The sequence below is a fragment of the Dendrobates tinctorius genome, unplaced genomic scaffold (assembly GCF_039654945.1).
Source record: "Dendrobates tinctorius isolate UK_male_01 unplaced genomic scaffold, ASM3965494v1 ptg000104l, whole genome shotgun sequence".
In the NCBI taxonomy this organism is placed as follows: Eukaryota; Metazoa; Chordata; class Amphibia; order Anura; family Dendrobatidae; genus Dendrobates; species Dendrobates tinctorius.
In genome coordinates, this window is record NW_027361772.1 from 8475001 (window position 1) to 8487396 (window position 12396).

The 12396-nt window shown below is 44.9% G+C and overlaps 1 protein-coding gene across 3 annotated transcripts in view; it reads left to right on the forward strand.

Moving 5' to 3' along the window:
* The window catches only part of PGLS (6-phosphogluconolactonase), a 46631-nt gene that overhangs the window by 19223 nt on the left and 15012 nt on the right, over positions 1-12396 (forward strand). For all 3 annotated transcript variants that reach the window (XM_073588709.1, XM_073588707.1, XM_073588708.1), the window contains exon 2: positions 9123-9384. In XM_073588709.1, the coding sequence (XP_073444810.1) occupies positions 9130-9384 (255 nt within the window). In that variant the 5' untranslated portion in view covers positions 9123-9129. The remainder of the gene's footprint in view (positions 1-9122; positions 9385-12396) is intronic.

The window sequence follows — 12396 nt, forward strand, 5'->3', positions numbered from 1 at the left end:
GAGCATGTACATAAAGTGCAGCACAAATTCATCTCCACAACGACCCCACAGCACTGGTCACTACTGAGCATGTACATAAGGTGCAGCACAGATTCATCTCCACTATGACCCCACAGCACTGGTCACTACTGAGCATGTACATGGGCAGCACGGTGGCTCAGTGGTTAGCGCTGCAGCCTTGCAGCGCTGGGGTCCTGGGTTCGAATCCCACCAAGGATAACATCTGCAAGGAGTTTGTATGTTCTCCCCGTGTTTGCGTGGGTTTCCTCCGGGCACTCCGGTTTCCTCCCACATTCCAAAGACATACTGATAGGGAATTTAGATTGTGAGCCCCATCAGGGACAGTGATGAAAATGTGTGCAAACTGTAAAGCGCTGCGGAATATGTTAGCGCTATACAAAAATAAAGATTATTATTATTATGTACATAAAGTGCAGCACAGATTCATCTCCACTATGACCCCACAGCACTGGTCACTACTGAGCATGTACATAAAGTGCAGCACAGATTCATCTCCACTGTGACCCCACAGCACTGGTCACTACTGAGCATGTACATAAAGTGCAGCACAGATTCATCTCCACTGTGACCCCACAGCACTGGTCACTACTGAGCATGTACATAAAGTGCAGCACAGATTCATCTCCACTGTGACTCCACAGTACTGGTCATTACTGAGCATGTATATAAAGTGCAGCACAGATTCATCTCCACTATGACCCCACAGCACTGGTCATTACAGCGCATATACATAAAGTGCAGCTCAGATTCATCTCCACTATGACCCCACAGCACTGGTGACTACTGAGCATGTGCATAAAGTGCAGCACAGATTCATCTCCACTACGACCCCTCAGCACTGGTCACTACTGAGCATGGAAATAAAGTGCAGCAGATATTCTTCTCCACTATGACTCCACAGCACTGTTCACTACTGAGCATGTGCATAAAGTGCAGCACAGATTCATCTCCACTATGACCCCACAGCACTGGTCACTTCTGAGCATGTGCATAAAGTGCAGCACAGATTCATCTCCACTGTGACCCCACAACACTGGTCACTACTGAGCATGTACATAAAGTGCAGCACAGATTCATCTCCACTATGACCCCACAGCACTGGTCACTACTGAGCATGAACATAAAGTGCAGCAGAGATTCTTCTCCACTACGACTCCACAGCACTGGTCACTACTGAGCATGTGCATAAAGTGCTGCACAGATTCATCTCCTCTATGACCCCACAGCACTGGTCACTACTGAGCATGTACATAAAGAGCAGCACAGATTCATCTCCACTATGACCCCACAGCACTGGTCACTAATGAGCATGTACATAAAGTGCAGCACAGATTCATCTCCACTATGACCCCTCAGCACTGGTCACTACTGAGCATGTACATAAAGAGCAGCACAGATTCATCTCCACTACGACCCCTCAGCACTGGTCACTACTGAGCATGGACACAAAGTGCAGCAGAGATTCTTCTCCACTATGACTCCACAGCACTGGTCACTACTGAGCATGTGCATAAAGTGCAGCACAGATTCATCTCCACTAAAAGCCGAAATCCTTAGATCATGAACATAACATATATTTAGGACATTTCATAATTTTCCCAAATTCTTATGAAGACATTGACAGCTCCTTCTGCATTGTACTACTGCACCTAATGTATCATATATTTTATGAGTCTGAGTCCGTCCATTTTATATCTACTCCAACTTCGGCTCCACCAAAATGAACACCAACTCCATGACTCCGACTCTACAGCCCTGGCTATGGTATTGGAAGATATTTGCACTAAAGTCTAAAAAATCTGGATAACCCAAACCAAGGACATAATACAGAAAAGAAAAGAAAACCAGTCAAGTTTTGGGATTGTCTTACTAATTACTTCCATCACCTGCCATCAGCATGGATCATAGTCGTTAAGTTGTAGAGAGTGGGACAGTAAGGCCTCTTTCACACATCAGGTTTTCGCCTTCAGGCGCGATCCGGCGCTTTTGACAGAAACCGGATCCGGCGAAATGCAATGCCGGATCCGGTTTCCCCCCCATTGACTTGCATTTGCGCCGGATCGCGCCGGATGGCCATGCGTTTCATCCGGTTTTCGCCGGATCCTGCAATGTGTCGCAATGTGTCGCTATCCGGCGTCTGGAAAAAACGTCTACTGTAACGTTTTTTGTCTCCGGCGAAAAAGCCGTACCCGCCGGATCCGGCGCGTCCGGCTTTTCCACACAATGAAAGCCTATGAGCGCCGCAATGCGCCGGATCCGGCGAAAGCCGGATCCGGTTTTTTTGGTCTGAACATGCTCAGTAGCTCTGCCCACAAGACATATATAAAAGCAAGACAGTGGGACCCACAGCCACACCCAACATGCCACCCAAGACAGCAACCAGGCGCAGGAGAAGGCAGCAGACATCTGCAGCAGCAGCACCATCAGCACCACCCCAAATGGAGCAGCATGCTGAACGGGAGGGGAGTCCAGAAGCAGATGAGAGACGGTAATTATCAAATCCCCCATTCCTCCAAACTAGGGCCATGGAATATCAAGATATTCATTGGCCCTTTGTTTCTCTTTATTCAACAGCCGCCAAACAGATGCAGCAGCAGCAGAAATGGCATCACTGGCAGCAGCAATACCCACAGCCATGGAGTCTGGCCATCAACAGGACAGCACATCTTCTTCTGGGAGCCCTCCCTCGCATCGTCAGCGTTTGACGGTAAGTTTTTATTTCCAAAATCCATCATCTCTGTAATATATGTCTATTCATTGCCTTTTATTTCAAAACAGGAATCACAAGATGAAGAGGAGCTCCCAGAAGAAGAAGGAAGGGGTGGACAGACACCTGGAGTGGGCTCACAATTGGTAAGTTTTTTGCATCAAACGCAGAAACACAACATCACACTACACACAACACATAGAAAACAATGTTCTGCAGACCACACACAGCAAACAAATGCCTACATCCAAAGACATAACATTTTTTGTTTTCTTCTCTAGTCTTCCCAATCTGGTGCTCGGCCAAGAGGTCCTCGCAGTGCCTCCCAGGGTCGTCGGCGACAGCAACGCGGCGGTCACCAGCGTGTAAGTATAAATATTTTTGCTTTGTTTTTTTGCACTTTTTATTTCATTTCTTTTGTGGAGGCTAATTATGTTATTTTTGTCTTTTTCTTTAACAGCCTTCACAGCGTGCTCCCGACTCTGACGGTGAGGATGGAGGGATTGATGTGGACCGCCTCATCGATCTCGTCAGAGAAAGGGAGCCGCTCTGGAATATGGCTGACCGCCGCCACGCTGACCTGATCATTACCCGACGACTCTGGGAGGAAATCTGTTCTCTCCTTGTGGGCCGCTGGGAGGACCTCGAAGCTCGGGCCCAGATTAAAGAGCGTAAGTATATACAGTAACGGTTGCTTGATGTAACCAGTGTTTCCCGAACTACAGTCCTCGTGGTCCCCACGGATCATGTGTTCAGGATTTCTATTTACTATGGAAATCCTGAAAACATGACCCCTGGGGACCATGAGGACTGGAGTTTGGGAAACACTGATGTTGTATACTAACCACTTTGTCCTTTCTCGTTTCAGGGAACAGAATTGTGAATCGGTGGCGGTCTGTGAGGGATCGTTTCAAGAAGGAGTTCAATAAAGAGATGCAGGCCCCGAGTGGATCTGGAGGACGCAGGAGCAAGTACAAGTACGCACAAGCCCTGTCGTTCCTCCGGGAAACAATGCTCACCAGAAGGTAAATATTACACACCACATGTGAAAAAAAATGTTAGATGTAACTTTTTTTTTTCAGCCAGGGCCATACCATGTCAGTATTTTAATTGTTTTTTTTTTCTCTTTATTACACAGCACGGTGAGCAGCATTCGGGAGCCTGCACGATTGGACCCTTCTGAGGCGATCCCTGAGGAGACCGGCACCGAGGGACACTTCGACCGCCCCGGTACATCTGCACCTTCCCAGCCTTCCCACACATTCGACCCATCTGTCCCATCCACCAGCACAGGAGCATCGTGGCCGTCTACATTACATGAAGCTGCTGGTGAGGAGATCGCTTTCCCTTTACCCCACCCTTCTGCCCCTGCCGCCTCTAGTACACCTGCGGGTACTGGGCGACAGCGGGAGAGGGGTCAGGAAAAGAGTTATGCGCAAGAGTTATTGCATCTGAATGCATCTTTCCAGAACTGTCTCAAAGTCTTGTCAGAGCAAATCTCCGCAGGCTTTCAGCAGATCAACTCCAGCATTCTGGAGGTGAAGACACTTCTGCAAACCATGCATTCAGAAGCAAGATCTTCGCCAAACCACACCTTTTTCAGGTCTGTTGTGGAGCGCATGGCAACACTATCTCCTACCCAGCAGATGCATGTAATGCATTCGTGCCACGGTGCTCTACAGCAGGTTACCTCCCAACCTCCACCTCCCACCACTGTAGTTCCTCCACCTGCACCCCCTCCAGCCACTTTCCATCCTCCCCCTCCTATTACATCTGCACCCCCTCCAGCCACTTTCCATCCTCCCCCTCCTATTACATCTGCACCCCCTCCAGCCACTTTCCATCCTCCCCCTCCTATTACATACCAGCAACCTCACCAGTACCAGCAACCTCCCCAGTACCAGTCATCTCCCCTCTTCCAGCAACCTGCCCCGTATCAAACTCCTTCCCCGTACCAAACTCCTTCCCCGTACCAAACTCCTTCCCCGTACCAAACTCCTTCCCCGTACCAAACTCCTTCCCCGTACCAAACTCCTTCCCCACACAACTTTCCATCAACATCATCTGCTCCTACAGTCCCTGCCCAACCCTCCACTCCACCGCCCACCACCTCTTCTGCCTCCCACATGTCCACCCATTCTGTAGCTTTTTCCACACCTTCACCTCTAACTGTTCCTTCACCACCACGATCCCAGTCCTCTCTCCACACACCCAGTGTCGAAGTGTCCCGCAGCCCCTCCAGCAGTATTTCCACCCCACAGTACACAGATTTGTAATCTTTTTTTGTTGTAATAAAAATGCCCATTGGGTTTAAAACCTTTATTAAAAAAGTTTTTTGCACTTTAAAAACATAAAAAAAAATAAATTTTAAATAAAAGTTAAATTATCGTTTCACAATGGTTGTCTGTCATTTCTTTCTGCGGCGAACTATGTTTTAAAAAAAGGTTAAATACAGGGTATTTCAAAGGTAAAAAGGTATTCAAAACCAGGTATAACTGTGGGTAAATTTTAGCTTTTTGCCACAGTTGTGTTCCTGGTTGTGTTTGAAGCAAAGTATTTCACCTAAAAAGTTGTGTTTATTGTTGGTGATTTCCTAACAATGTACACAACTTTTGTTAAAAGGTGAAATACTTTGCATAAAACACAACCAGGTACACACCTGTGGCCTAAAGCTAAAAATAGTAAGACCATGACAAGATAGCCAACTTTGGTTGGCAAAGGTATATACTGTTGGTCCAGAAGGTACACAAGTTTAGGGCACAAATCTTTCACACTCTGTCATCCCAGTGTACTCTGCCTTGAGGTGACATAAAGTATAGTGGAAAATTGTCCCTGAAACCGTCACAGAACTTCTAGTGGTAATATTTCCAATGACAACATCCATCTTCGCCAGTAACTTGCTCTTCTCTCCAACCTGCACTTTCTTCTCTACAACCTGTCAAAGAAGGGCTGTAGGAACATGCTATATCTAGTTTTCCAGTAGCCAATCCCGTTCGGAAGGCCACAAGGGTCAATTTTAAAAACCGGATCCGGCGTAATCCGTCGAAAAACGGATAGAAAAACGGATGAACCGGATGAGACGGATCCGGTTTTGTCTGTCAAGAAAAAGACGGATCCGGCAGAAAACCGGATCCGGCACATCAGGTTTTACTAAACATTTGCCGGATCCGGCGTTCCGGCACGACGCCGGATCGCGCCTGACGCCGAAAACCTGATGTGTGAAAGTAGCCTAAGTCGGGGGGAGGGGGGCGGACTGAAATTGGGAAATCTATGGGCTGACCCTATGTTTGCCGGCCAGGTGTCACTGGCTGAGGTTCGGCTCATCACTAGGCCGGATTCATGACCCGTTTTTATTTTCCTTTTCTTTTCTCCTCAGTAAATGCTTAGTTTCTATCATTCCTTAAATTCCTCATGGCCCCCAGGAATAAAATCCCCCAGTGAGACGACTTTGTCAGTCATAACAAGTGTGAAGTTGACACCTGGGTATTGTCTCTGAGCATCGGAGATATTGGATCTGTCACCGGAGGATTGCTGTTACCAAGGAAGCGGCTCCCTGCGGTGTTCATGGCCCCATTTGGAGAACATCAGCCGCTCTGATTCTTTGTCTTATAGTTCTCCTTCATGTACATTCAAAGATGATTTCCACCCAAAATGGACAAATTGCCTCTAAGTTAGTAAATCAGAAGCTAAACGGGCAGCCAAAGTCTGGCTAACATGCAGACAGTGTTGCGCCTGTCGAAGCTGTAGGTTTTTTTTTCTTAAATAAAATGGTTATAGTAAGACAGCCTTTGGCACATACAATGGATATAAAAAGTCTACACACCCCTGTTAAAATTGGATTCAGGTCTGGGCCATTCTAAAACTGTGCTCTTCTTCTGGTGAAGCCATTTTTTTTATTATTTTGTGTCAGCAGTGGGGTCCTCCTGGGTCTCCTGCCATAGCATTTCATTTCGTTCAAATGTTGACGGATAGTTGGCGCTGACACTGATGCACTCTGAGCCTGTAGGACAGCTTGTATTTCTTTGAAGCTTGATTGGGGCTGCTTATCCACCATCCGGACTATCTTTTACAACCTTTCATCAGTTTTTCTCTTCTGTCCATGTCCGGGAATATTAGGTACAGTGCCATGGGTTGTAATCCTCTTGATTATGTAGCGCACTATGGACAAAAGAACATCAAGATCTCTGGAGTTTGACTTGTAACCTTAAGATTATTGATATTTTTCAACAATTTTGATTCTCTAGTCCTCAGGCAGTTCTGTTCTCCACGCAGTCACACAATTCAAAAATTGGGTCAACTTTTCTCCTTTTTATCTGATTTCAGGTGTGATTTTAATATTGCCCCCACCTGTTACTTGCCACAGTGGAGTAGGAACAAGCATCATATGCTTGGAACAAAGTTGTTTACCCACAATTTTGTCCTGTCCAATTTGCCTTTTTTTCCTCTGTTTTTTTTTTTTTTGTCCTGCTCTAACATGTATAATTGCAATAATTTTCTGGGAGATATACTTCATTTTCAGGAGTGCCATCACTTTCAGCCATGACTGTAGGTGGCTCTTCCAGCCCTTGTAGGTTTCCAGCTAATCCGGCTGAGGAGCATCCTTGTCCCATGTTACTTTCTCAGCATTATCTGTGATGTGATGGAGTAAGAGAAGGGTTACATTTGTTATTACTGGGGTATCGTTGTGTCTCTTCATCTTGATCCATCAATAGTAAAGGTAGAGTAGATACATAATGGTGGGATTTCCAGGGTTCATAGAGGAGTGGTAACTTGTTTGTGCTGTGTCATCATTTCTTTGGGATTTTGAGTCCTGGGTTTATTAGGGAAACTTGTGTGCACTGTATGGGAAGGAATCTCGCAGTGCTGTAATGTACTGGATAAACATAACCCTTCATCTTTGTGCTCCGTGGTGTATTCATCTGTTACTAATATACTTAGACCTCCAAGAGAAATGTAAAGGGTTCCTCTACTAGGGACAATCTCTTTTGGAAGGATTCCCTGATAATCCAGCTACTGTGATCCGCCATTATCAGCTGTAGTCTGTGCAGCAACCTAGCAGAAAGTGATCAATTTGCCTGCAGCACCTCCAGAGGTGACATGAAGCATGACATAGTACGGAACTGGAGTCTGGGAGCGCCTCTGTATAATGCATGGATGTGAAAGTGACTCTTTTTCACCACTTTGGCTAATAGATTACAGTCCTTAAAGGAGTTGTCCTAGAAACAAAAGAACATTTCAATCAATGAATCTTGGAATAGTAATTGGATGTATTTAAAAAAAATGTTCCTGTGCTGAGATTCTTATACATTTGCCCCTGCTATATACTGTTTAATGGCTGTGTCTAACCGTACAGGGACATGGTCTGCACATATCACATCTCCCAAGCAGGGGAGGACACAAAAGAGAGCATACAGACAGGACAGCAGCAGCTGCGATCCTGTGCTGTAATGTCTGTATACTCTCTTTTGTGTCCTCCCCTACCCAGTAGGTGTGGTGTGGTCATCTTTAATGTCTGTTCCCTGCCTGTAGTAAAAATACCAGTCACCATCGTTCAAGCTCTCAGTGTCAGGCTATCATGACCTCGATTTAGCTCTCATAGACTTCCATTGAGAAGTGACCGCCGGCTTACCTAGCAAACGCCGGAGCCATCCTGCAGGTCTCAACCTGCAGTAGACTTTCGGAGCAGCGCCAAGAACAGAAGAACACAGCGGCAGGTAAGTATACTCGGGTCAGGGGTGAAATTAACAAAAATCATCGGAGTAGTACTTTAAAAGACCTTATTTCAGGATCCCAAGCAAGCTGAATGGAGACGAACAGTTGTTAATACAATTATTTAATGCCCAGACCGTTATTAATTGCACATCCCCAGCTTCCAAAATTTCACAATACAAACTGTATACATTACTAAATAAATATCTTAGACCTGATGAGGGTGGTGTACTTACTGTGAAAATTCATGTTAGATTTAAATTAGACTGACAGCTCCTCAGTGTTCCTCCTCCCTGCTGAGATCTCACACTGCTCAGTGCAAGTTGCACATGTCTGTCAGGCTGGATGGATGGGCAGACAATGAATATACTTTGCCTCATGAGATCTCACTCGATAGATATCAAGATTATATAGCCATTCTGACAAGGATTTTTAAAATTAATAAACCTACCTCATCAGGTCTAAGATATAGTTAATAATGTGTGCAGTTTGTATTGTGAAGCGTGGTGACAGATTCGTTATAAAACCCCATTTACATTCTAAGGTACCTTGGTATAGATTCCACAACCAAAATTCTGCAATAGGTGGTGTGAACCGAATGGAAGCCTTTTGCCGCACTTGTGACTGGACGCACTCCTGAAATAAAACTGATGTGTAACAGGTTATTTCTGTTGTGTCTTTCCAGATTTGTGATGTCCTCCAATCGTCAGATCCGTGTGTTCCCCTCGCCAGCAGAGCTTGCCCTCTCTCTTTCGCAGCTCTTGGTCCATGAGTCCAGAGGAGTAGATAACTTCAGGATTGGACTGTCTGGTGGTAGCCTGGTGCAGCTTCTGAGCCGCGAATTACCCAAGACCGCCGGCCTTAATACTGAGGGATGGAAAGTGGCCATGTGTGACGAAAGGCTGGTCCCGTTCTCTGATCCGGAGAGCACATATGGCGAGTACAAGGTGTGTTCGTCCATTGCTATAATGAGAAATGGCACGGGATCAGGTCAGAAGTTGTGTCCATACTATCCGCTGTAGGTGATGGGTGTTGTACACAGCAGAACTTCTGAGGTGTTTGCTTGGACCGGACCTAGCTCAGATCCCAGCTCTTTAACCCCTCAGATGGCGTTATCAATAGTGACAATGGCAAGTGAGGAGATTGACTAAGAAAGATCACCCTCTCTATCAGGCCATTGCCACCCCGCAGTGTGATCGCAGGGTGTTGATTGTTGCTATGGTAATAAGGAGAGATAACAATGGTTTTCCCTTCCCCCATGACGGCACACCTGATATACGGGTGCCATCATGGGTTCCCCAAAAACCGGCTACCGGTATGTAACCTTCGTGTTTTCCCTTCCCCCATGACGGCACCCGTATATCAGGTGTGCCGTCATGGGTTCCGGAAAAAACGACTACCGGTAAGTAACCTTGGTGTTTTCCCTTCCCCCATGACGGCACCCGTACATCAGGTGTGCCGTCATGGGTTCCGGAAAAAACGACTACCGGTAAGTAACCTTGGTGTTTCCCTGTCTGTCATAAACCGCAGCTTATGTGATGCTACAATATAAGTTGTGGAACTGTTAAGTGTTGCGGAAAAAAAAGAAAAAATGTTTTAATGTGTAAAAAAATAAAAATAAATAAATGCTAAAACCCCAAAGTTCCAATTAACAATAATAAACATGGTTTAATTGTAAAAATAAAAAAACACAAACCCTTGCAAAAAAACCAGTTGTAATCACCTTGTCCGTAACCACCCGTACTATAAACCGTCCTGTCTTTTGTTGTGCATAGTGAATACATGAAAAACTATGCCAAAATTGCTGGTTCTGTTCATATCGCCTAACAAAAAAAATTGTCCAAAAACATTCTACATATCCCCAAGTGGTACCAATAAAAACTACCACTCTTTATGCATAAACAAAGCCCTCTTAAAGCACTGTCCTCAAAAAAGATAATAAAAAAATGATTCTAAACAATATGACCCCTGTCCCAAAATAAATTATAATTTTCTCGTGCAAAAATAGTAAAAGCACAAAAATAAAATACAAATTGGGTGTCACTGTAACCGTATCGACACTCAGAATAAAGTATTACGGTATATATTATATTTCTTGCACAGGCAACTTCATAAAAAAAAAATCAAAAAAAAAATCAAGTTTTATGTTTTTGGTACATGCTTCCTACCAAAAAATGAATGATGTGACCCCCTCCACGAGACCACAAATGCTTCTATTTATTAATCAGACACTTCTCCTTTATATAGTGGCTTAGTTGTACATGTGAAATCTTTCACAACCAAAAAAAAAAAGTTATGGGGCAATTTGGGAAGTTACACAAGAAACTTGCACAGCTCATGGACGCCATCACAAGCTGGGCGATGACCTCTTACATAACCCTGTCATCCGGTGAAAGTGCCATCCGAAATAGTACAAGTTCTAACCTGCTCCCAGGACCTCGCTCTTCACTCCAAGATCTCATAGGTTTTCTGTTTCATCACTCCAGCTCTGCACTGTATTCCCTTCTGCAATGTTGCAGTCATTTATTTGGACTGGAAAATTACAGTAATCCCTTCCAAGAACATGGACATGGAATTTTAATTTATTTCCCCTTTAAAACCTCATACAGAATGTGTGTTACGTGGCCACTACACAACCTCAAAATGGGAAAGAGCAAGCACTCAGCTCATACTTGTGATAGATCTTAACTGTAATTTGATGAAAATCTGATTTTTACAGTTCTCAAAGAGGTTCTGCAGCAGCCAGACTAATGTACAATACTTCTTCATGAAATACATAGCAGCAGCTGCTGTCGACATGAAGGGGAAACTTGGATGTTAGTGGTTAAGAAAATATTTGTAGTAGTTGACTTTAAGCTCCCCCTTTTCATTCTCGAAGATCTTGGAAAGAAAACATTCGGGTGAAATATTCATAACTTTTTCATTTTTTAATCACTGCCCCCAAAACTTTTTTTAGCCATAAAACAAATGCAGTAATCATTATGTTCTCCCTTCCTCTTCACAAAGATGTTCTGCAGCAGGTAGGGCATTGAACATTACCTGATAATGTACACTCCTGCTGCAGAGTGTGAGTAGGTCACTGATAACGGGCAGATATGTATCACTGAGGATTTTAGCCTCAGTGATACGAACCCAGAAGTATGATCCAGTATGTTATGTGCTGAGAGGGTTAATTGGTCATAATAAGGCTGTTTTTTGGTGAACATCTGAAGAGTTGTTGGGAGGCTGTTCACCATAATTCCACCGCAGGGTGTGGTCTAGAAAGTAAATGTGGAGCTTTTGGACTCAGTGTACAGTGTGTCTGGAGATGAGATCTCCAGAGCTATGCTCATGTTAAAGAGAGCTGAACCTTGTTTTTTTACCGTAAGCGGGCAAACCCCGCAGCCACACAGACTGTATTGTGGGCTCTTTTGTTTTTCCCGTTATGCCAGAAGGGCCTGTTTTCTGTTTACCTGATTTTGCACTGGTTTATGCAGTACGTTTTTAATAGACCAGTTGAAAACTTAAATGGAAAGCGTTCCTGTGACTACCTCTTTGAGCAACCGAGTGAGTTAACAAACCATAATGGATTTTAACTCACGACGGTACAGTTTTCACAGTACAAAATATAGATGCACATTGCCGCTCTCTTCTACTGGGGATTAAAGTGCCCTACTCTGCCAGTCGGTGCAGGGCCCACCAGCTGGACTCCCACCGATCGATGGGTAATCACAGGTGATAACTTGTATTTATCAGGCAACCCCTTTAGTTTTGGGAATAAACACTTTAACGTTCTGCCTTTCGTGTCTAAACGAGGTTCTGCAGCAGCTGAAGGATGCAGCGTACGTTTTATGAAGCAGAACTAATTACCGTAAATGTCTGCTGGCTGAGTGGCTACGTGCTCCCTTCTCTTTTATTTTACAGGTGTCCTCCGAGGCTGGAGACTAGCCATAATGGGGGCCGACTTTGCATTTGCCTCT